The 25,874-nt window shown below is 37.4% G+C and overlaps 1 protein-coding gene across 1 annotated transcript; it reads right to left on the reverse strand.

Moving 5' to 3' along the window:
- On the reverse strand, positions 1–25,874 carry LOC139722190 (lactosylceramide alpha-2,3-sialyltransferase-like). Its single transcript, XM_071633504.1, has 10 exons — positions 25,523–25,874; positions 20,701–20,967; positions 19,181–19,259; positions 12,988–13,152; positions 11,400–11,587; positions 10,401–10,464; positions 8,205–8,300; positions 2,416–2,611; positions 1,191–1,334; positions 1–248 (listed from the first exon to the last, which is right to left on the reverse strand). Exons 2-10 carry the CDS (start codon positions 20,858–20,860, stop codon positions 3–5), a joined length of 1,338 nt encoding a protein of 445 aa, XP_071489605.1. The 5' UTR covers positions 20,861–20,967; positions 25,523–25,874; the 3' UTR covers positions 1–2.

Here is a 25,874-nt window from a genome sequence, read left to right on the forward strand (position 1 = left end):
ACTCAATAAGTTCTAATACCTTTCGTCAGGTCGTTGATGGCGCCCTGCGATACGAGTCGCCCGAGCATCTTTCGTTCGGGCCCGATGTTGTGCGTGTGCGAGTTCATGACCACCTGCGTACTGGCCGACGAGTAGTAATGGAGGGGAGACTTCGGCTTGCTCGTGTCATAGCCGAACCCGGCCACGGATACTTCGTCGCATATACGGGCTGCTAGCATAATGGCCATCACACCAGACGTAGGCACATTCTGACGACAGGTGAAATTAAACAAAACCGACATAATGGTTGGTTAATTTCACGAAATGTATTCTTTTTGAATGAGAAGGGCACATTTTCTCGACTTGTTACTTACATGTAAATATTCATGCTACGTTTTATGTTACGTTCCCTGCCTTCTGAAGGAGCTAAGTCAAGTGCTCTCTCATCAAGCCAGAAAAATCAAAATACTTGGAGTTCTCTTTACATTTTCCCCATGTTTCCTTTGAACATGGCCAATATTTAAATGGGAAATCCAAGTGATTTTCATGATTTCACATCATGCAGTATATAAATCGACAGCTCCATATTTACATTTTGTGGACTTATTGACTTATTCTGAAACTCTGTACCCAGTATAACCAATTTACAGTTGTTCAAATGCGAAAGTCTGAAAATCAGCTGAAGTTTAACCCATTGCTTACGAGAGTACGTGGGCCCTACATTGTATCAAAGGGACACTCTTTAACACTGATTGCCGATTTCCTGACCTTACTGTACAATTTGATCAACATGGAAGAAAAAGACCCTCTGCATTTTTTTAATTATATTGTTAAAATTAATGTACTACCATATATTATTAAGAAAAAGCAAATTATCGCAATGCTGTTCGGCCGTTATTTTCATATTGAATTGTTTGTTTCTCTTAGCATCACTGAGGACGGTAAATCCGGTAATTTACAGATTATCATTCATTTCTTTCTCACTTTGTGAAACATTCAACTTCATTTCGGATTCCCTCAAATTACATAACTTTTTTTTTCACAGTATGAGAGACACTGGTTGCATAGGACCACGAAACACACACTGTTAATGTGAAGCATTGTTACATATAGTGCTTATATCGACGAATAACAAGAATATTTCATATGCTAGTGGGTTAAGTGCACATACAAAATTAATGATATAGAGATCCCCGTATGATGATTTATACCTTGTTCATCCTCCCTCCGTTCATACTGAACCCAATGAGGTTAGAGGATAGCTCGTAGCTGATAGTAGGGTTAAACAACCGCACGTTACTCTTGGCAATCCGCACCACGTGAGCCACTGAAGCCCAGAATCCTCTCACGCCGGACTGTGCAGATTGGATATGTTATGTGTGTGGGGGAGGGGGGGGGGGGGGGAGGGGGAGGGGAACGGGGGAGGGGAACGGGGGAGGGGAACGGGATTTGGCGGAAGCGGTTGGAGGTCACGGTGGTATACAGGTCGAGATGGGGTGAGGAGATGGCAAGGACAGAAACAAAGAAAGAAATGTTACGTGGATAGACGAACAATATAGATTGATGGATTAAGATAGGAGGTTTGATAGGTTGGAAGGTAGATAGATAATTAGATAGACAGAAAGGTATGCATATTAATAGACAAATAGATGAATTGATGGACAAATAGATAAGTAAATAAAAAAAAATAGGTAGACACCAAAAACAAAAAAATAATGAAATACTCATACTTTTCAATCAAGTGATTCAAATTTGAGATTGCGTCTCTCTTTTCATACCTAGACTGTGAGAAAATTGTTTCTAGTGACAAATTTTGTCATTTCTGGTCAAAAGATTTACAAAATGAGGAACTATTGCGCAGATGGCAATGCACTATTTAAAACGCACACACAATGACAGACAGACAGACAGACAGACAGACAGACACACACACACACACACACACACACACACACATACACACACACACACACACGCACACTTGAAGAGACATGACTTTCTTCCCTGTCCCCTAATCATTGAACTCGTAACATCAAATCCTACTTTGGCAAGGTTTTCACTTGAGGTTTTCAAAACATTTACACTTCTCATTAGCTTTGGTTACATGCCAAAGAAGGCTTCTAACAGAGAAATGATTCGAATTTGAATTTCACACAGCAGCTGTTTGCTGGAGCGGACAAAATTCAGCCAGTCAAACGTCAAGGTTTACTAAAAGATTACAAAAAGTTAGAGAATGCATGGTTTTCAATGTCAGTCAAACATAAAAAATTACAGAAGATAAAATAGTAATAAAACGCAGGATATGTATTTTAATTCAGTTATTCCCCCTTTCTTCTCACCCCTTCGCCATCTCCTTCTCCCTGCATCTCCTGTCCCCCCCCCCCCCCCCTCCCCGTCTCTCTAGAATTTAGATCTTCTTAGGATTTTTTTCCTCACCGTGTCTCGGCCGTCAACGACCTTGTCCGCCCACTGGACATCTGCCGACTTGAACGGCAGTACGACCAGCGTGAAGTTAGACTTGGCGTAGCCGTACCTACTTCCTGGTAGCAGGGAACTTTCTGGGTACAGCAGGCGAAACGTCGTTTTTGCGCCCACGTCTCTCTCGAAACCACTAATGGGGGCGTCGTTCAGCCTTTAAGAGAGAGAACAAGGGAATAAATTTACTCGGCGGCCTTTCAATTATGGCGTAATCCCAAGTAATGCATCGTAAAACTTCTTATTTGTACAGTAAACACTAAATATACAGGCGTTTTGAATATCCGTATTGTCCGTGTCTCATTTGACTTTCGGAGGGGAAACGAATAAACAGTGTCTGGATGAAAATATGAATTTGAATCACCGAATTTTGGTAGCAGCGTTTAGTGGCGCAAATGCATGTAATGAATTCAAGCGAGCAGCGGTCCAAAGAAGGCCATTCATTATTCAGGCGGCACTGATGGTCTGAACGAATTTTAGTAATTTCATTTGGCAATGTCTTGTAATCATTTCATATCAAATATTTTTTACTATTAGAGTAAACTAATCTGTCGAATTTCACTTCTCCTCAAATGTTACAGTTATTGAACAATGTATCATTGTGTCTATTCTTTCCTTTTAATATGTCCGCTCTTTTGTATTTTTTTCTGGCATATGTACCCAATTCTTATATTCGCAATATCATTCCAGGATGCGTCTTATTACTCCTACATCCTGGAATTCAGTTTACTTGTGTCCACGATGGCGTGTGCTGCAGTTTCATTTTCTTTTTCTTGTTTCCCCTTTTTTCGGTCTTTCCTGTTATCTAATTTCATGTCAGTTGACATTGGTTTCTTTGATTTTGTTTCATATATTTGTTTGTAGTTTCATAAAGTCATTATTTGTTTCTTATGTATTTCTGAAATTCTGACGGTCCCATATCGTACAAGCTTGGCTTTTTAGTGGGACCCTCCATTTCCATTCCCATCCGTGTCATATGCATGTGTACCTTATAAATGCAATTATGTTGTTACTCATCATCACATGTATTTTGTTAATGTACGGGTTTTTTTTTTGGAAATTACTAGAAATTTGTCTGGTTTATGCATTGTATACAATTTCTCCTGTTTATTCAATGGAAATGAAAAATAAAGTTACAAAGTTACAAAAGTGAAACTAAATTATTCGGCGGATGAATCATTCAGAAAGAGTGATGCGCCCGCCAGGCCTTCTCCATCATTCTCACGAGTAATGGTAAGGAGATGCTATAGCTCAGTGGATTCAAGACCACGGACTAACAATGACCATACATGCATGGCACTTTATCTTAACTGCTTAGACCCTATGCGAATGGGAATCAAAATTTTGGAGTATAATAAATGAAATCAAAAGAGTAAAATAATGTACCCGACTTTTATACCTGGAGAACCCTTCTTGTTCAGTTATAGTAGGTATAAGTATATTGTATTAGAACGTGACGTGATAATCGATCGTGTCTTAGCAATCGTTTTCCCAACACGCCACATGCGATTCACTTTGTATATAGTGCGGAAGATGGGTGGATACTGCTGTGGCCCGATTTGTCAAGTATAGATAGTTAATCATTAAAAAAATGATACGTAGGAAACACAATCTGGTATACTCTCATGCTGTAGTACTACCGGCTATTAATCTTATCGGGTAATATTTAACATTTTCGTCGTTACCTACCTGAAGTCGTGTTATTTCATTTCATTTCATTTCAATTTATTTTCATATTTCTCACATATATCACAATAAAGTATATAAATACGAAAATTATACAAAACATAATTCAGATGAGACTTCATCAGAATGTACAGAAGTTTGATTTGGTATAAACACGAGGTCTGTATGCATGCGAATTACACTGTGGTCATAATGCGAAAAAAAAAATATGATGGGGCCTGCGTAAAAGCATTAGCTTGTACAGCCGCAGGTCCCGTGAGTAATCAGATTAGGGGAAGTTTAAAGTACGGATGTTTTTTAAGACCAACTATATCTGGGGAAACCGATTAAAACAAACAAAACAAAAAATCCAATTAAATATATATCACTAAATAAAAATACAGAAAAACAGAAAGCTGAAAGGTGAAAGGTCACATGTTGCAGCAGTGAACAACAACTGCAGAGATTCAAGGGGTGTGTTGCAGAGTATAGAAAATGGCGTAACTGTATGTCATAAATACATAAGTAGAAGGTGGGATAATGAGATTTGTCGTGAATGTAAACAATACCGAAAGCTCAGGAGTAACATTCCAGCATGGGTCCTAAAACCAAGCATTCCGTGTGACCATAGTAACCGACAGCTGTCACGCGCGAGAGTTTCGATAACCGAGTGGAACAATAGGTGCATGAACAGCGCAATAGGCAGACTGTTCAAAAATAGTGTTCATGGTTAGGATCCCGCCGGACTAAGGTGGGATAGACAAGGGGTAACAGTAAAGAGCAACAAGAACTATACACTATGCATGCCGTACAATGTAGCTGCTAAGAAGATATTGCTTCAGTTTTCGTTTGAATGAGGTTACAGTGGTACAACTTACAAGTTCCATAGGGAGTTCGTTCCAATATTTGGGCCCAGCGAACATAATGGTTTTTTTCGCGAAAATTGTTCGGGTACGTGGAAGGTGATATGCGTAACGTTGACGAGTTGGATAATCATGAACTGTATAATTTCTTGTAAACATTTGGGAAAATACGTCTGGTAATTGGCCAGTTGAAAATTGAAACATAAACAGGCCGACGTTGTAATAAAATAACTCGGGAATTTTCAAAATTTTATTACTTACAAAAAGTTCGTTCGTGTGGGATAAATATCCAGTGTGGTTAACAATTCTAACAGCTCGTTTTTGTACAAGAAATAACGAATCGATAAGGTTTTTAGAAGCATTTCCCCACGCCAGAATCCCATAGTTGAGATAGGGAGATATCAAAGTTGAATATATGCTCTGTAGAATATTACTTGGAAAATAATAGCTAAGTTTGTTAAGAACCCCGGTATTTCTAGCAATAATTCTGCTTACATAATTAACATGGGTTCTCCAAGATAAATCACTATCGATATGAAGACCCAAAAATTTTGTATTGTTGACCTGTGACAGATCAATGTTGTTTATCTTGACAGAGAGAGGTAACACAGGTAGCGAATTACTGAATAACATATACTGAGTTTTATCAATGTTTAAGGATAATTTGTTCGCAAAAATCCAAGATTGGACAGAAACAAGTTCTTTATTTATTATGTTTATAAGCGCATCAGGATTTTGATGAGAGAAGAACAAATTTGTATCATCTGCAAAGCAAACGAAGGAGAGAATCTTAGAGGAGTTCTGGATATCATTAATATATAAAATAAAAAGAAGTGGGCCTAACAAGGAACCCTGTGGAACACCACAAGAAATCAGCTTTGGTTGGGAATCGTGACCGTGAATACTTACAAATTGTTTTCTATTCGTTAAATAATCAGTGAACCATTCTAGCGCCCTTCCCCGAATTCCGTAATGATTTAACTTATAAAGTAAAATGTCATGGTCTATTGTATCAAATGCCTTGGAGAAGTCAAGGAAAACACCGACAGTGTGAGAAACATCATCTATAGCATGAGCTATCTTATCAATAAACTTGAGTAATGCGTGAGTTGTACTATGTTTTTTCCGAAATCCAAATTGAGATTCAGTAAATATTTTTGCCTGAAGAAAAAAATTAAGGGTGCGTTTATACACAAGTCTTTCGAGTATCTTTGAAAAAGAAGTTAAAAGAGAAATGGGGCGATAATTATTGACACGGTCTTTTCGCCCTTTTTTAAAAATGGGAACAACTCTGGCTACTTTCATTTTTGAGGAACTTTACCAGTAGACAAAGATTGATTGAAAATATAAGTAAGAGGCGAGATTATTTCATGAATCACATTTTTTACCAAGAAGTTTGTGATTCCATCATATCCCGAACTTTTTTTATTATTTAACTTATCAACAATCTTTATTATTTCATCTTCGACAATTGGGACAAAAAATAAAGATTCCATATTCCTACTACCCAGGAAAGAGTGAAATTCTCGCTGTGCTTCAGGAATTCTATCAGCCAGATTTGGCCCAATGTTTACAAAAAAATCATTAAAAACTTCAGCTATATCTATGGGGTCATCAATACGAACATCATCCTCTTGAATATAACTAGGCACGTTATTATCAGTATTACGTTTCAACGCTCGGTTTATCACCCTCCACGTACCCTTCATATCAAATTTACATTTGTCGAATTGATTCATAAAATACATCCGTTTGGCTGACCGTAATGCAGAAGTGAGGATGTTACGATACTGAGTATATCTGGACTTGTTTGTAACTGTGGGTACTTTGCGATATTTATGATAAAGTTTATTTTTCTTATTGATTGATTTTAAAAGTGATTTTGTAACCCATGGCTGCCGGGGTACTTTTTTATGATTTGAGATAGAGAATTTACGACAAGGGATAGCAATATTAAGCTGAGTTATCAAAATATCTATAAAAATATCAAAAGATAGATTTACGTCATTTTGATTACATACAATCGACCAATCAACGAGTTTCAACCTTTCTCTAAAACTATTCAGGTTCGAGTCTGACATAACACGAAAACCGGATTTTTTTTGCACACTGTCAGCAAGAGGGTGGATACTACCAATAAGTGCATACACAGGAAAATGATCAGAGATATCCGTAACAACAATACCAGATGAAATATCAGAAAATGACTTGTTAACAAATATATTATCTATTAAAGTAGAAGAGAGGTCGGTGATTCTTGTAGGTCTCCTTATGAGAGGAATAAAAGACTTAGACAACAGTTGATTAAGAAACTCTTGGCAATTATGATTATCATAATTTAAAAGATTTAAATTAAAATCACAGCATTATTTCACAAATTTTCTGTACATATCATTTATGCGTACATTTTAGAGCAAAAAATAAAATAAAATAAATAAAAATCGACATTTCTGCAGGCATACATTATATGAGCCATGTTTGTGAAATGTGAAGTGGTACCACCGTATCGGATGACAAAAATGCAAGGGCAGAACCGCTAAATCGGAGAGTGTGTGAAGTGCACACTTTTATGAGACTTACTATTGAATAGACCGTAAGATCCTTCCTGGTTTCACTTTTCTTTCATCCATCCTCACTTTTCCTGTCTCTTTTTGTTCCTCTCTGCTTTCGAGCCGATTGTTTACGCCATTGCATAATTAGTCATTATCTCAAGTTTGTTTCGAGAGGGTTTCAGCACCACGCCAGCAATTATTGTTACGCACTGAGAAGCGAAAGCATGCTTATTTCCCTCCCATAACTCTTTTACAGTGTGCTGGCAAATGTTGTACATGTAGCTTGGTTGACTTTCAAGGCCCGACGTCGCGTCTGTTTACTCAAGTTAAGTTGCTGTAATATGTTTTAAACATCCCCCTGAAAATTATAAAAGGACAAAAAATCTTATCCACTCATAAGTTCAGTCAGGCTGTAGTGACAAATTTGTTGATAATCCCAATGACTTGCCACAGCGCATTGGAGTTGCCGCCGTCAATGAAAATTCAAACTGTGAGCGCTCGAGTATATTAAAGTATTCGTGCTTTTGTTGTATTGCTATCAATCCTGGCTATCAAAGTAGGGCCTACTTGAATTTAATGAGACTGTAAATATATATCACTCCTACGAGGAAATAAGAATGTACGGTATTTTGTTTCTGTTTTTTTTTTCAAAGCACTTATTTAAAAATACCTCATGACGACGTCATAGTTGTCAATCACGTGACCAAGCCTTGATCCCTTCATGAGATTGCCGTTACCAACCACAATGCATCGCCGGCACGATAAGCTGTAGTTTTAAAAAAAAAGACAAAGACAATGATATCCTTATATGGTAATGATGATACACAATGAAAACAACCACGACAACAACACTAACAGCAGCGACCAAAATATTGATAATTACAATAATAACAATTATAGTGATACTGGTATACTTCTAGCATACTAAGTTATTGTCTTAATAATCAAATGTCAAGGCAATGTAGCCACGGCAGTAACGTTCGTTTGTTTGTTTGTTTGTTTGTTTATTCTAACCCATGATTGTTCGGTGTGCGTTCATCAGCATCCGGGTAACATTGGTACGTAGTGGGCCAGAGATGCCTACGTGCAATATTCGAATTGCAGGGGTCCAGTATTTCCGAGTCGAGAGCATCATCTACAGTGCCAAGGTATGTCCACTCAAAGAATTATGGGTAAACGAGGGGTGAATACACTATGCAGTCATTACGTGCGCAATTGTATGTGATTATTATAGCAATACCATGCAGATACGTACAATTTCAGCAGAAACGAGCGTGATGAACAAACTAATGATTCTTCTTGAATTCATGTTGAAGGCATATTCTACTCTAAAAGACATGTCGACTTAAAACAAAGCAAAACAACACAGCTTGTGCTTCCAGCAAAACTGTATATATGGCGAAGAACTACAACAAGTGCCGTCATTCCCAAAATACTACGACAGCTATTCGTGGTACTATTCACAGTCACTGTGTTCGCATGATTTCCTGGTCAGCTACAGCCAACGTTGTTGGCAGATAGTATGCATTTTCCTGTTCCCCTCGATTTCATCGCCTATGACCTGATCTATGGGAAGGATCTTCCCCTTTAGACATGGATTTAGTATTTCCAGCTCTATTTCATTTCGTTTCATCTTATTTCATTTCCGACGAAAGTGAATACTATATGACATTACTTTGCAGGTACAAAAATAATAGAGTACAACGTTACTTGTGCATATTCAAGCGAAATTAATGCAGATCATCTTTCTTTGTTTGTTTTTTTTTTACAATATATGAACAAAACAAAGTTTAAGGAAATGCCTAGTCAAACTCTACTGCTGAATCGTATCAAGGAAAAGATATCCGAAATGGGGGGGGGGGGGGGGGGGGGGGGACTGCTAAAAAACCTAGCTTGTAGAATGCAGTCCCTTCCTGAGTAGTAAATAGTAGTAATAATCAAACGAAATGAGAAGACTAGTTGCGTGAGAAACAGAGGGAACATAAAACAAATCATACAATCGCACATGCAGACAGAAACATACTAGCGCTATTACATACGCAATGGAGGAAATAGGAGGTCAAAGGCATTTGACACAACACGCGCAATGCCTTTTTATGACCAAAGTGGCTTATTATACAATACAGGATTCTACCACCATTTGAGAGTGTGTGTGTGTGTGGGGGGGGGGGTGGGGGGGGGCTGGACAAGTAAAACGGGTTATCTATTTGGTGGTTTGTAACATAAACCATAGTTGTAAACTGTGTTTTAACGAGGTATTCGTGTCTTATATTTGCGTAAGAAACCTGCTGGTACTTACTAAACATTTCATTTTCTAAAACGTTACATTATTCAGAATATTTTAAAGGCATCAGCTTACATCCATGCAGGTAAGCTGATATTTGCCTTTTTTTCCCCTGTGACAATTTGAAGTCATGATTTTATACTGTTCTACTTGTATATAAATTATGTCAATTTGGATCCATTGTCTGATATTGGTAAAGGGACATAAAGCCAGTACACGATATATATATATATATATATATATATATATATATACACATGTATATAATTATATTAACACTTTGCCGTTCAAAACAGATACTAAAATAAATAAATGAACACACACACACACACACACACACACACATATATATATATATATATATATATATATATATATACACATATATATATATATATATATATATATATATGTATAATATACATACATATATTCATTATTCTATTCATCTATTTTAGTATCATTTTTGAATGACAATGTGATGGAGCTTGCGAGCTGGTCCACTTTTTTTTTCACAGGTATAAAACCTATAATGTGAGATACAAGTACACTGTACCATGCTGTGGCAGTGAAGGTACACACCTTGATATGATGTCTGGTAGACCGGTGTTAGGCAGCTTACTCACAACGGTTTGCGCTATACTTTCTGTTAAGTAAAGGAACAAAGAAAAATTCAACAGTTGTAATAATGAACAACAACGAACAACAACAACAACACAGAGACACTGAACAGATAGTGCATGACTCATAGAAACGTGTCGAACCTCTTTCATAATACATGTATTAGGACAACGGTATGTTAGCTGAGATTCTTTTCTCACATTACATTTACGTTGAGATTTAGGGTCCCACGTCGGATAGTCACGGTATCGTTTTCATCACTTCATTGGAACTGAAAATAGACGTCTTGATTATTCATTCATAGACTGCAGATCACCAGATTAATATACACGCTCATTCGTTTTGGGATCTTTATCACTGGATCGCATTATCACTGACGAGCTAATCGTTCAAAATATAAATGAAACTTAAGTGGTTTAGTCGCGCCAAAAGTACCCCGTTACCGAAGATCTGGGGAACACGCATTTAGTCCCTCCGACCCCGGAGTGAGGTGGGGAGGTGGTCAGAAGTATGGGAGAGAGAAAACAATAACGGAGTTACGGAGACCGCTATCACAGCAAAGTTTGTCTTGGCTGAGGCCCCATGCAACAAACGATCAACAGAAAGATATAATACTTTGATATAATACACTTACATATCAGCGGTCCCTGATAATTTCCTGTGTATTATTTTGTGTTATGCATACATCATGTTCAAATGGTGTACTGTAATCGCTGTATCATTGAATTTATGTGAGAGTAGAGTGGAAACATAATGTGTGAGAGTAGAAATACTATATATACAGTCAAACCTGCCTCAGCGTCCACCTGTCTATAGCGTCCACCTGCCCTGTATGGCTACTACAAAATCCCCCCCCCCCCCGAGAAAACCCTTTAGAAGACATTAGCGGCCACCTGTGGGTGGCCGCTATCCAGGTTTGTGTGTAATTGTGTGACTGTGCAAGAGAGTGCAAGTTCTTACCAGCTCCCTTAAATCCGAACGGCAAGGGGAAATTTTTCGATATTTGGCTCTCTATACTCTCGGGGGTGGCGAAGGGGGGCAGGTTGGGATTGAACTTCTCCCCAAATAGATTGTCAAGGCGTTGGCGTGTCTTCCCCTTGGTGCACGAAGGTCTTTCTATGACTGGTGCTGCGTCAGCCTTGTCTTGCCTGAACAAATAATACACAAACAATATTTAAAGCATCGAAAAGTGGCATTAGAAATAACTAAATATAAAGCGACAGAATGTGACGATATCTATGTTCTTCTCAATGTAATAGTGAACAGTGGTGTCCTACTACATCAGATAGAGACAGGGATTGACTCCAATTCGCATGCTTTCTATTCAGTTGACTGACCGAGCTTAAACTAAAGACAAAGGGGCTTTGTTCTCTTAGATCAGATTATTCAACATATAGTTTGGATGATCTAGCGAAAGAGCCTTTCCTCGGCTCACACGTGTGATCAATGGGATTGGGGCATATTTTAGGCAGTCTTTTAGTTGCCTAGATTATGTCGCCACCTACCGTTCGGGCGCTTAATTCTACGTATAGTCTAGTCCCATGCAACGTGACGGGGATTACTAGCAGGAAACGGAAACAAGTGTGTGCAGCTCAAGAAGTGGAACACATATTATTTCGTGTTGAAATAGAACATCCCACTAAAATGCAATCATCAGCTTTAAATCACGTGATAAAACAACTAACTATACATACAGCATTCATGAGAGATATCGACTGTAAATGATATCGACGATCGAGAAGATCGAGAGATCGAGAGCGAGATCCTAAATAATATTGTTCGTGCAAAAATATTAATTTGCTATAACGAAGATGTTCATCATCCCATCCCCTTTTTTACCTCTTTCCTCTAACAGATTCATCGACGACATTACCGCGGTTATCTATCAAATTCTACCCTTATCAAAATATCCTAAGATTAAAAAGTACCTTTATATATATTTCTCTCTCTCTGACGCCATCAAACAAAATAGTTATGTTAAACGGGACTCGAAATTAGCGGTGGCCCGGTGGTCCGTGGCCCAGGGCCACTAATAATGATGTCGGGCCATCAAGTTTCCTAACAGCTTACCTGTTGATGGCCCGATCGGGCAAATAACATTCAAAATGGATTGTTATGTTTCCTCTTATGTTGACTCATCAAAATCTAATATTAATAGATTTGTTTTCTTTTTTGTGTGTGTTGCCTGAACGGGTCACCCGAGAAAAAATGTCAGTGTCGAGCCCCATGTAATGGATGTGAAAATGGAGAAGACATGCACAACAGTATCATTCTTTGATTTAAAGTTCCCCAAAGTTTATTTTACACCCACAGAAACAGATTTTTACAGATATTAACATCTCAAAACAGCTGGCTTTTATACAAGGAAAGAAAGAGAGAAATGGGGAATAAACAAAATATCGATACTTTCTTCATGCTTCCATAATTGTTACATTCATAAATTTCACTGAATGTCGTCATTGTCATCTTTAATTGAGTACAAAATCACGGGGTAGTAAGCAATTATCTTAAGATAACGACATGTGAACAACCTCAAACGTCACCACACCTTGAGATATCTATTTCTGCCGGTTTGGGGATGGCTGGGGTCGGCTTGCTGTCGCTATTATTCCGAGATGTTTCGGCCGAGTGGACTACGTTCATCTCTGACGGTTTCTCTACTGCGATAGCGTCCTGACCTTGCAGGTTTGTTCTGTCCGACTTTGAAGTACTGCTGCAAAGAGAGAACAGAATGAGAACGAGTAGATTACAAGCTGTATGCTGATCACGTGAAAATTCTGTTATCAACAGGCACCACAGCTGTTACGAATATGACCCCCACAAGCGTTGCGATAAACTATTCACGGCACTAATAGCTTCAACCATGTGAATATAAAGATTGATTTGTTTCAGGCATATCGTTCGATTTCTGCATTGTAATTCACGACACAACTGCGTCTGTCATTATACAGGGCCGACACATATTCTATATTACCGGGTGGTAAAGAAAGAAAAAATAAATAAAAAGAAGAAGTAGAAAAGAGTAACCTGCCCACATGCGTTTTTAAGATTGATTTTTATATTGTAATTATTTTCGCTGGTCACGACACTCATAGCCGCTCTCCTTGATAATTCCATACCTGTGAATTTTGGGACCTATACAGTTTTACAGACTAGCTCGTTACTATGCGGGCCCTATCATTATTTCTGTTACTTCTTTGAGACGCCTTCTATACCATTATGACCCTTAACATAATGTGTTCAGTGTGTTCTTTATTTGCTACAATGAAGACACATGCATACTTGCAAGTATACATTTTGTATTCTTACCTGTTGTATGAATGTGATGAAATTGTTATTTGCTTTGAGAAACAATGGAAATTAATGGAACTGAACTGAACATCCGATATGACACAATACGGTTATCAAAAACAAGCAAACAAACAAACAAACAACTAACAAACCATCGTATCCTTGTCAAATCTCGTGACGAAGTCTTGTCATCAGTTAAACTGATAATTCGAGGCAATGCTGAATTCACCCTCAGCATCAATGTCTCCATAAATTGGATCAAATTACAGATCCTGTCACGCTCTGCGCTATTTTGTGCCATAGTTATTATCAAAGTGGATTCATCGCATAAAATCAAATGCGTGGATTCGTGTCTTTTTACAATACTAGTATAGCCTCCTGAGCGCGCATGCACTCACACGCACACACGCACACACATTACAAGACATCTCTAAAGATCGTATGTACAAATGATCTAGAAATAGACAATGGAAGACTAATTGGAGGTGGGTTCTATCATCATTATTCTCTAACCCATACCAATCCAGTGACCGATCTATTTTTTTGCCATAAAAAGGTTGACCCAGTGACAATTCTCTCTCTAACTTGACTGATACGCAAATAAAACACATACACACACATAAACTAAAGCAACAACAACAAAAAAAGGTCTTCACATGTTGCTTTTTTTTTGGGGGGGGGGGGTGGGAGATGCCACTTCTCTTCCCAAATCGGCTGACAAGGAGAGAAAAAAAGGTCTTCTCTATTTTTAATGTCAATGCCAAATCGGAGTGATGCCGTTTTTCTATGCTCATCACACTTTCACTTGGCAGCCCATGGGGGGGGGGGGGGGGGGGGGGGGAGGGGGATGGTCAATTATGAGGGTATGACAGAAAACAGATGAAATGACCACAAAACATCCTGCATGGTAACCGCATCTATTCAGTCTTTTCACGAACTTGCTTCTCTCGAAGCCCCGTAATAACTAGGAAGCATTTTCCCCCTGTTATTTCATTTCTTGGATGACTCTCTAGACTCATTTTCATGATTTCATGATTTTGGCATTGACTACTAAATTCACAGACACACACACACACAAAATATGAAAATGATGGACTGTTGCCATGCCATTAATGTTGTCATGTTTCAGATGGTAGTTTTGCCAAGATTATTAAAACCCGATGCGCAGAGATCACGACAGAGGAAAAAGTAACACTTTTGAGTTCACACGTAACTGCCATTTCTTTAAAAAGAACGTTTATGAAAGAGTGACAGCTAAGAAACAGGAAACAGTTACTCAGCCCAAGCATTGTCATTGCCAAGTAGAGATAAAGGGGAAAGAAGTATATTCAAATAATGTCTTAAGTTTCTGTTTGTTTCAGTTATTTTGTGGAGCACAGCTTCTCTTCTCCTTCAGTTTTCTTGCTTGACAGTGACACGCAAAGGACAATTTCATTACACTTCTTGTCTCTATTAACACAACACGGTGCTAAAAAACAACACTCTTTTTGGTCTTGATCAATGGCTGCACCAATCAGCCAACAGAACCGATGTTTACTCTTTCCTAACACATAGGCCCTACACTATCCACAGTCACACACATACACATGCACATATCCTTTTGAGAAACTCAACAAATGCTATAGAAGTGGATAAACTTCATTCAGTTGTTATTGTTTCCGTGTTCTTGTGCTGGTATGTTTCGTCTCCACATTCTACAAGAAAGAGTCCTGACGGGTATGCTCCCACAGACAGGAAATGACAGTCTCAACAAACATAGATTAGATACATATGATGATGATGATAACAATAATAATAAATATTAGCACTTGCTACAGATTCTTGATTTCATAGACATTTTATACAGAGAAGTACCTATAATGAGTGAATGAACAGAAAAACACCCAAACTTTACGTTACCCAGAATTAATGGTCTTCCACTTTTTCTTGCACCTGACTCGCCTTTCATAAAATTTCACTTAGCTAATCGGTAGGACACGTCCGATGAAAAATGAAAACAAACAAAACAAGGCTAGCCTCTGGAACTGAACCTAGAATTCCTATTGCTATTAGTATTTGACAACATGGAGATGTGCCTCCAGCTGGGGCCCGTTGCATAAAAGTTACAATTATGGTAACTTTGCCATCCAATGGTAACTTCCATGGTAACAATACTCAACAGCCAATCAAGATCAAGAATTTCATGGAAGTTACCATTGGATTGTAAAGTTACCATAATTGTAACATTTATGCAACGGGCCCCAGCAGTTTTAAGTTAATCGTATATTATACTGGTAGTTATATATTATATTATATCATATTTTATTATATTATATATATAATATAATATAATATTATATTACATAATATTATATTATATTATATTATATGATATATAATATAATATAATATAATATAATATAATATATAATATTATATTATATTATATATATTATATTATATTATATTATATTATATTATATTATATTATATTATATTATATTACATTGCATTACATTATATTACATCATATTATATTTGCTGGAAATAAATGTCATTGAACCGGAAACCTAAAACACCAGCAAACTAAGACTTGTATCAGCGCCAGAAAAGATATCCACACCAATAAAGTCCATTTACCTTTTACTGGTCTAACATCACTCCACCGCTGACAACCGTCAGAACATGATATAAACGGGACACACATACCCGCATTTGATCTACGCCCATTCAGTTGCGTTGGGCATTTAATATTCAAACATTCAATTTCTATAGCTAATACCATTTTGAGCTTTAAAATAAGAATGCAAAAGTGATTTTGATTGTCATTTTTGTTTAGTTTGTCTGCAAAGTGTATACACTGATGATCTGCAATTGGATAAAGAGTATGTCTGTAAAATTGCCTGGTTGAGAAAAAAATGCGTGTTCACCATCATACAAGTTGTACCATGAATATCCTGACAAAGACAAGACGACCGAAAACTCTAGTAAATAAATGATCAGAGAGAACATTATCTTGACGACGTGCACCTAACTTCTTCTTCTGCCCTTATGTATAAATAAGATATAAATAAATACATACTATAATAGTCATAGTCATAATCATACCCACTATTATTTTTATAATTATAAAGGCAAATGCACAGGCACATGCATAAACTTCATCCTTACATTCTGTCGCTAAATTTGGTTTGATATTCGGATTGAATAATCAAGAGCTGGCTTTGATATAGTTTAACCTTTCTCACAATAGAAAAGAAATGCAGATTTTTGGTGAATGTCTTTCATTTACAAAGCAAAAAAGAAAAAAATGTATGTGATCATAACTTACACTAATAGAAGCTTAATTCAGCCGTAAGACGTAATTGCTTGGTCACAAAATTGCTTTACTTTATTGTAAGAAACCCATGTTTTTGTTTTTGTTTTTTTTTTGTTTTGGTTTTTTCGGAACGTGATTCTTTTTTTTTTCTTCGAAGGACATGCTGGGGATTGATTTAGTTTGAATTTGTACATTAATGTTTCATCATAATCAAGACTGCACTTTTCACGCCCCGCCCGTGTTTGATGACGTCTAAACATGATCGTTAATGTTACTCGATATGTATTATAATACTACACTGCACTACACTATTTATCTGATCGCGATTTTTTTCCTTGCGCTTTTTTTATAGCTCTCAACTGTTTCACTAGTACTTTGTCGAGACTTTGAGGCAGCCTATAGGGACATGTCGTTGTGACTGGCTGTGTCTTATTTGTTTAACCCTTCAGTCCGGATAAACAGACGGGATTTCGATCACCAACTATAGGTCTGCATCAGTATAGGCCTACTCTATTAGCTATAGTTTCGAGTGGTTCAAGAGTGCGAAGTATATGCAAAGTGGCAATGTTGTGTGCATATTGTGTCGGTTGTACGTTCGATATAATTATGTTATGTCTAGGTGCATCTTTGAGTCTGTTATGTTGTGTTTAATAATCAAGTATGTTGCATGTCGTGTATAATGTCTGTGCTGTGTTTGAATATGTGTGAATCATCACATGTGCGTTATGTTGTGTGTGTTCCCTGTGTGTGTGTGTGTATGTGTGTGTGTGCAGGGAGGTGGGCCCCGGTGTGTGTGAGTGTGTGTGTGTGTGTGTGTGTGTGTGTGTGCGTTGCGTTACTGAAGTAAAGTCTAACCTGTCACAAGCGGCCACCCAAAGGAAGACGAAACGTCTCGAGTGGCCGTTATAGAAATGTGGCCGCTATAGACGGGTTCTCCAGACATTTCGTGAGTATCACATAGGCCTACATTAAATGAGCAAGGAGAGCTGCGGACCGGGTTTGGAGAAGGGGGGGGGGGGGGTGTCAAGGGTCAATGGGGGTTGGGGGTTGGGAAGATCTAATCGGGGGATTTTTTAAGTAGCCGTATACGGCAGGTGGCCGCTGAGAAAGGTTTTACGGTATATTCACATTATGAAAGTGCTGTGTTTGTTTATGTGTGAATCAGTGTGTGGTGCGGTTGTGTTTAACTGTGAGTGTGTTAAATATGATTGTTGTGTGCGTGTGTTTGTTTGTTTGTTTTTTTTTTTGTTAAATATGTTGTGTGCGTGTGTTTTTTGCGTGTCTGAGTTTGTAGGTGTCCATGTAGCTTGCTTTGATCGTCTATCGTATGAGTATAATCTGATTACCTTTCATTAGGGAATATAATTAGGGAATGTGATATAATTTGTTAAATTTTCATGATAAGTGACGAAGCTGCTGCGAACTGCCAAAGAAAAAGGTGCAGGCGCGCGAACTGAAACGTGGTTTTTCGATTCTGTGCACATTCGATCTGGACAAGTCTAGATAGCTGACAACGTGTCTGTGTACAATTTGCTAATCATTCCCATGAAAATTACTGATAGTGGGTTATTTTGCACACGGGCACACAGTAGAATTTTTTTCGTCCTGGATAAATAACGATACCGGGGTAATTATTACCGACCTTGTACTCACAGTGCATGTCCATGGCGGACACGCACAGTGAAATTTGTTACTGTACAAACAAATACACGCTCACTATAGATATCAATATTTCCAGACGTGTGTGTTCATGGGTGGCGAAAGAGACAGACATACTACGACACTTCACTATGCGGTTTTGCGTAAACACACACACACACGCACACACACACACACACACACACACACGAATCATAATATAAAGGGCCTATACACAATATGTAATGAGATCGTTAGTGCACTAGTCTTCGAACCTATAAGAATAGTAAATTAGATTAATCTGCACACAAGACATCAGACTGCCCCTCCCCACCCCGATAATAATAATAATAATAATAATAATGATAATAATAATAATGATAACGATAATAATAATAAGAATAACAATAAAAACCAACCAAAAAACACACAGACACATACACACATAAACACTCTTCCACTATACACCACTCGTAATGTTTGTCAAATCAAATCAAATCAAATTGAATCAAACCTGACATTAGGTAGCCGTCCAAACATTGTTTTCCTCATGAACATAAAGTCCTCTGTAGCTTCCGGTAGCGGGGCAACGCCTGCGACAGATAACAAGAAAACAATTAACGATTCATAAAAAAATCCACCAAATAAATAAATAAATGTATGTAAGCATCAGTGACAACAAAACCGAACCCATGTTTGAAAAGAATTTAATAAATAAATAAATCAATTAAACAAAATTAACCGAATTGATGAAAAAACAACAACAATAAAATGACTTAAAAATAGTAAAATACAATAAATTAATAAAAGGATGTATAAATAAACATACTTTAAGAAACAAATAGTTCAAAAACGAGTAGATGTTGTATACATGCACGCTTACTTATACATGGTATACAAACGTACAAAATACATAATTAACATTTGAATGAAAAGAAAAAATTAAGTTGATGCACAATGTTAAATTTTTACTATTACAATCTCATGCATAAGCCTCATTCTTTCTTTTTTTTCACCGTGGTTAATTAAATTCAAACTTTATTTTCACCTTTTTTTTTTCAACAGAATGTACAAAGAAATATGAAAAATCTGACGTCCGTGTCAGGGATAACAACATGTTCATGTCTGTATGATCAGTACAAAAAAGAGACATGTAACACAAGTATTTATACACTCTGCGACGGAAATGTCAGCAACACAGTGATTTTTTTCCATTATTATTATTTTACTACATCAGGATATTCCAAAATCATGGATGAGCAGCTGTACGGTATAAGTTTAGGAACTGATTAATAAAATTCCTAAAATAAGCATAGGTATAGTATAGTATATCCTTTTCCCCTACTTTTTGTAATGTAATATAGAACGTTGAATTATAGAGACAATAAATATCTTGTCGGGGAAAAAAACTCAAATATCAAGCAAAACAAGCAATTCTCCGTCTCTCAGTGTTCATCCATACCCTTCAGTAAGTCCCTTTCCCCATAGACAAGCAACCTTTGTCATAACCTGCTACAGTCAGCTGTTAAGAATATTGTACATCTTCTGGTCAACTCCCGCTTGTGCTGTAACATCTGGTCATAAATTATACAGTGTATAAGTCCCTAGCGAAACTTTTGGAAGGGATCACCACGAAGTACAAGGTACAAGCTATTGTTCAATCAACGTCTAGAAATAACCCTATAGCGACGTGTGTTGGAAGAAGTTGATAAAGCGATGCATTGCTAACTACTGGAAACATGAGCTGCAAAAACAAACTAGTAATTATTTATGACATGATAATGAAAACAGTCAATTTCGTAGCAATTACGTACAGAGTACTTCCATTATTAAAGTGACTAGTAATTTTCAGTTGTGTACTCGACAGTTGCTATTCTGTCCTTCCTTCACAAGTATTCTTCTTGTACCTTGCTCAATGTGAAATTATGTGAATTCTCGTCCTGTCCTTTGTTGAACTGAATACATGGGGGAGATTTGAATTTCAATATGAACCAAAAAGGAACTAAAAACAAAGAAGGAAACGATCAAACTTACGTAAGTCGACTAATGGTCGGTCGCGCTCATTTGTGTCCACCGAGGGAACGAGTCTTGGCGTGCTTGGGTGAAATGACGTCCACGATGCTAACAGGAAGGTCGTTCCCAACAACATAGCAACGATCGCCGCGCGGTTGCAGTTTGGCTTCGAACACGCCATCGTCGTCTGAAGGTTCGGACCTGTGGTCGTAATCACACCCTCAGGGAAACGCACCGAACGAACTCGTCGTTGACAGACGGCCGGGCGTGGCGGGACGGAGAATCATTCTGCAAACATAAATTATGATCCATCAAAGAATTAAAAGTTATAATAATGACCACAACACGATAATTGTTCAGATTGTATGGAAGAAAGCACTGTCTGCACATAGTATCATTTTGTATAGGCACAACCCCACATGCTCTGATAACAGATACAATAGTTTGCAAATGAAAACCATGTCACTCTCTCTCGGAAAGGGCGATGCAAGGACTCAAAGAACAAATTACATTGACCGAAACGTATACTTTATGAAAGTAAGGCACCAAAATATATCTATTTTGTTTCACCCGTGTGTGCTCGTGTTGTTGTTATTGTTTGTTTGTTTTTGTTGGTTTGTTTTGTCAGCCTTATCCTATCCATATGCCTAATAACTTCCTTACCGCGGTCAATGCCACCAATGTGCAGCGAGCGATATTCGGCTTCCGTGAATAACCTGGTTCATCATCCTGGTTTTCATCAGAACCCTCTGATGAAGCTCGTGGTATAATTCACCTTTTCTCATTTTCGTACACCCAGCTATGACATCAGATAATAAAATGTCTGCCACAATCCTCAACATTAACAAGTTGTAACCGAGTACATACGGGTATTTTTTACACGTTATCTGATAAAATGAGTACAGTACCATGTCACGATTTGCACACACAAGAAAAAGACGCATATATACAGCATAATTATATGGTATACTGTATACGTCATCGCCTGCACAGAGCTCTTTTATCTATATAATGGCGGTATAGCATCTGATGTTAGGTCACCTTGGCTCGTAAGGATTCACGTTACGCAGCCAAGTGGTGACTCAATTCTGTTTCCTCGTCATTCAGTCACACACACACACACACACACACACACACACATATATATATATATATATATATATATATATATATTCCACAATTCCACAATTAGTCGCTCTCATCTGCATGAACCGTGAGAGAAATATACCAATATCTCCATGGCATAATTAGAAGCTCCTATCGTTTCTCACATCGGTATACTGCACTTTTAAAAGTCCCGACCGAACTCGATCGGTAATGCAGACGATTTGGCGAATGCCCGACGGAGCAAAACAAATCGATGGCGGAAGCTCCAAGTCCATCATAATATATTACGTGATTATTGGATTGAAAACATTACAGGCATCATGCTCATGTGCTTTATCTTATTACCCCCATAATTGACAAACAATAATCATAGCTTATTTCGGCTATGACAATGATTGCCGTCGTGGCTTGTTGGGATTTTTTATTTACAGCGGCATAATGTTGCGATGTAGGCCTATATATTTATGTAAATACAAATATCGGAACGGGATGCGTGATAATCTTTCATCGTACTTGATATATGCCTTTAAATGTCTGTTTATTCGTTGGGTATATGAGTTCGCTCTCATTCTCTCCCCTCTCTCTCTCTGAAACAGACTGTCACTTCGCACAGTTTTCCTTGAATGGATAAACTGATACATCTCAACTCTCCAGTCGATTCGTTGTTGGACTATGGGCAAAGCGGAAATAGAAGCTTCCGCCAATCAATGTCAAACCCACGCGGTCAACATCACAGTGTAAAAGTTTTTGACAATTCGAGTCAGCGCTTCAGAGCCCTCTCTTACCCATTAACGACTGTACAGGGAGTATAGTAGCTTCCCTTTCATGGCCATCATCATGCTCAACAACCCCCTCTCCCTCTCCCGTCCCGTCCCGTCCCGATCCCCTCCCCATCCCTATCCCCGCTCCGTTTCGTTTTCTCGGAAGAATATTGCTAAGTTCTAATTCCTTCGTATATTTCACCCTCCTCCGTATCATGCTGAAGCCGTGCTTGAATGAAACATTTATTTATGGTAAATGTTGTCTTCTCTAGTTTGACTCGATCCGTTTTCCCAGTTTTCGCATTCTTTTGTATTGCATTCCCGTTATCTTAAATCGTGCGTATCCTTCCTCTCTTATTCTTTTGACTAGCACATTATTTCCGATTATATGGGATTGTTGTTTGTTTGCTTATTCATTCCCGTCACAATCAATCAAACTTAAATAAAAAATAATACAATGTTGAAAGCGGCTGGATAAGCCTCACTCAGTAAATATTGCCATCATGGCTTACTGTTTTTCAGGAGGGTCCAGTTACATTTACAAATCATTTACTGCATAAAACTACTTATTAATATACAATTACACACGAACAAATAAAAAACGCCCTCCCCCACCCCATCCTAACATAAAAAACCCAGTATAATTAACTTTGATTAAGCTCAAGCCCTGCATATAGCATTATACCTGTCTATAATCTGTCACCTTTTATACGCCGTGTACTTAATACTCTGTTACCTTTTTACTCTGTTTATATAATCTAATAAATATAGAATACAAATGAAATCGATTAGCCAGTAAGACCCAATGACGAATGAATGTGCTCTTTAATATACCTTTGGAATACATAGAAAAGTTGTTTCCTTTTTCACATTAAAAGGAATCACATTAAAGTGAAAGCTCCCTCTATAAGAAATCATTCGCTCACAATAATTAGTCCTTGGTGTTGAAATCTTTATGTTATAATCAGATCGCGAGGAATATTTGTCCTCTTTGACTTGAAAAAATAAGGCGGTGCCAATCCATTCAGTGATTAAGAAACTAATTGAAGAAGATGCCTTCTTCTCCTCGAGAAGTTCAAGCTCTGATTGTCTTGTGAATTTCCCAGCGCATTATCTTACCTACTTGTGGCAACGTTGTTATCAAATCAAAAAATTAAACAATAAATATTATTCACATGAAACATATTCGTCTCACATCTCCAAAATGAAGGGATCACTTTTGTCATACAAGAGGTGCTAAAAGTAATTGAGTGAAAATTCACCAACAATTAATTCTACTCTAAAACAACACTAATTTCACAAAAAGGAGTGCCGTTAATTCTTTTGTATGAATTAAAATTTTCATCTTAATACAGTCTTTTTCTTCCTCATCTATCATTCATCTTCTTCGCCTTCTCTTCTTCTCATTACTCCCTCTTTCTTCTCCTTCTGAACATCCCCTTAATCGTCCCTCTCTCTCCTCCTCCTCCTTTTTTTCTTTTTTTTTCAGTCTGCACTTTACAATTTATTTAATTGAAAACTTTGTCTCGCCAGTGGGGATGTTATTTTGAAAACATATGTGGCTGGCAGCACACCCACATTAACTTTATACGTACTTCCTTCGCAGGATATAGCCAGCACTTGGGAACGCCGCTACAATGTACAAAGTTTATTGATGCAATAGCTCGTGCAGTCCAATGTATAGCAACTTCATTAGTTATTGTGTGTATGTATGTGTATGTGCGTATGTATGTATGAAGTTTTCGAGGATCCTTCCTCTTCATCAGGGATGACAATGCGCTGTCATCCCTGATGAAGAGGAAGGATCCTCGAAAATTCGGATTATTCATTAAAATCAAGATTGGCAATTAATGCATTCCCTGCATTCCTCTGTTGTGACATTATTATTGCTATACATACAATATATATATATATAGTTATATGTAATAATTATATACATATATAGTTATATATAATAATACAATAATGAAATGATGTATTATTTCACATGATTATATATTTGTAATGCGAAATTTTGTTTATATTTTCATGACTCGTGAATAATATGTTCGATATTGTTATATTTATTTTCTGTTATGTACAAGTGGAGAAATAAAACTTACTGAAACTGAAATTGAAATACAATGTATGTATGTAGACCTATTATATACATATATCATGAACAGTCAGTGAAACGTCTCCCACTTTAATCTAGACAGTGTGAAGAAGAGTCATTAATTACCAATGTCAAGTTGGAGCCAAACAACAAAGGCAATGATGTCCAGTCCATTGAAACTTCATGTTTATGTAGGCCTATATTATGATTGTATATGACACTATATATATATATATATATATATATATATATTATATATATATATATATATATATATATATATATATATATATATATATATATATTATATATATATATATATATATATATATTATATATATATATATATATATATATTATATATATATATATATATATATATATATATATATATAATATATATATATAATATGGATATCATTCCTGGACCCGCCCCTGTTACTTGGCATTGTTCGACACAATGATAATTTCAAGACAGCGTAAGCAGACGCGATACTCGGGGACTTTTGATTTAGGGCCCAACATGTTTATCATAATGTACTAGTACATGTGCACGTGATATTGAATACAGATTCAGGCATCGAGGGAACTAAAGCAGCGCATTTATTGGCATGAAACTAATATTTTTGTTCAAGTTCTAGTTTCAACGGACCGCTGACACAGAGCAAAACCATGCCTTACACGCTCTCTTTAACAAGCGCGTGTGGAGTGTACGCATGTCGATTATGCTGGTGTGTTCAATATGAGGCGTATCGCGTTGGTATAGTATATGAATGTCAATGTCGAACGCATATGCCAACATTGCATTATATCTGAAATTTGAAGAAAAGACCATAAACATACACCCAATCGCAATGACAATGAGCATATTGTAACATACCTCACTCAGTTATGATATGCTGCATATGGATGACATGACAGATATACAGATGTAAGTCCTGGTAGGGGCCGTACCAATGTGAACGACACAGGAACCAAACACGGCGTATTATGCGATGCATATAATATATAATGCAAATCTACCACAGTACCATAAATTTCCAATACCGCACACAGGACAAAGCCGGATGCATCGCTGAAAACACAAAATGTATGCTCTTTGTCCTTATACAGAACGGGCAGCACGCTACATCACAGCGACTATAAACGAACTGGCGTATTAGTTGATGATATGATAGGGTCTGCGTTTAGCATGTCGTTCACTTGCGATCTCGTGCTCGTCGCAGGGCATC

The sequence above is a fragment of the Diadema antillarum genome, unplaced genomic scaffold (genome assembly GCF_040938485.1).
Source record: "Diadema antillarum isolate AM-2024a unplaced genomic scaffold, OU_Dant_1.0 scf00000160, whole genome shotgun sequence".
Classification (NCBI taxonomy): Eukaryota; Metazoa; Echinodermata; class Echinoidea; order Diadematoida; family Diadematidae; genus Diadema; species Diadema antillarum.

What these genes read in the sequence shown, in the direction of transcription:
- LOC139722190 (XM_071633504.1), bottom strand. Translation starts at nt 20,860, where the DNA reads ATGGCGTGTTCGAAGCCAAACTGCAACCGCGCGGCGATCGTTGCTATG. An exon ending in GTTCGGATTTAAGGGAGCTG is followed by an intron (nt 10,465 to 11,399) that starts GTAAGAACTTGC and finishes TTTACTTAACAG; the next exon opens with AAAGTATAGCGCAAACCGTT. An exon ending in ACGGAGGGAGGATGAACAAG is followed by an intron (nt 249 to 1,190) that starts GTATAAATCATC and finishes ACCTGTCGTCAG; the next exon opens with AATGTGCCTACGTCTGGTGT.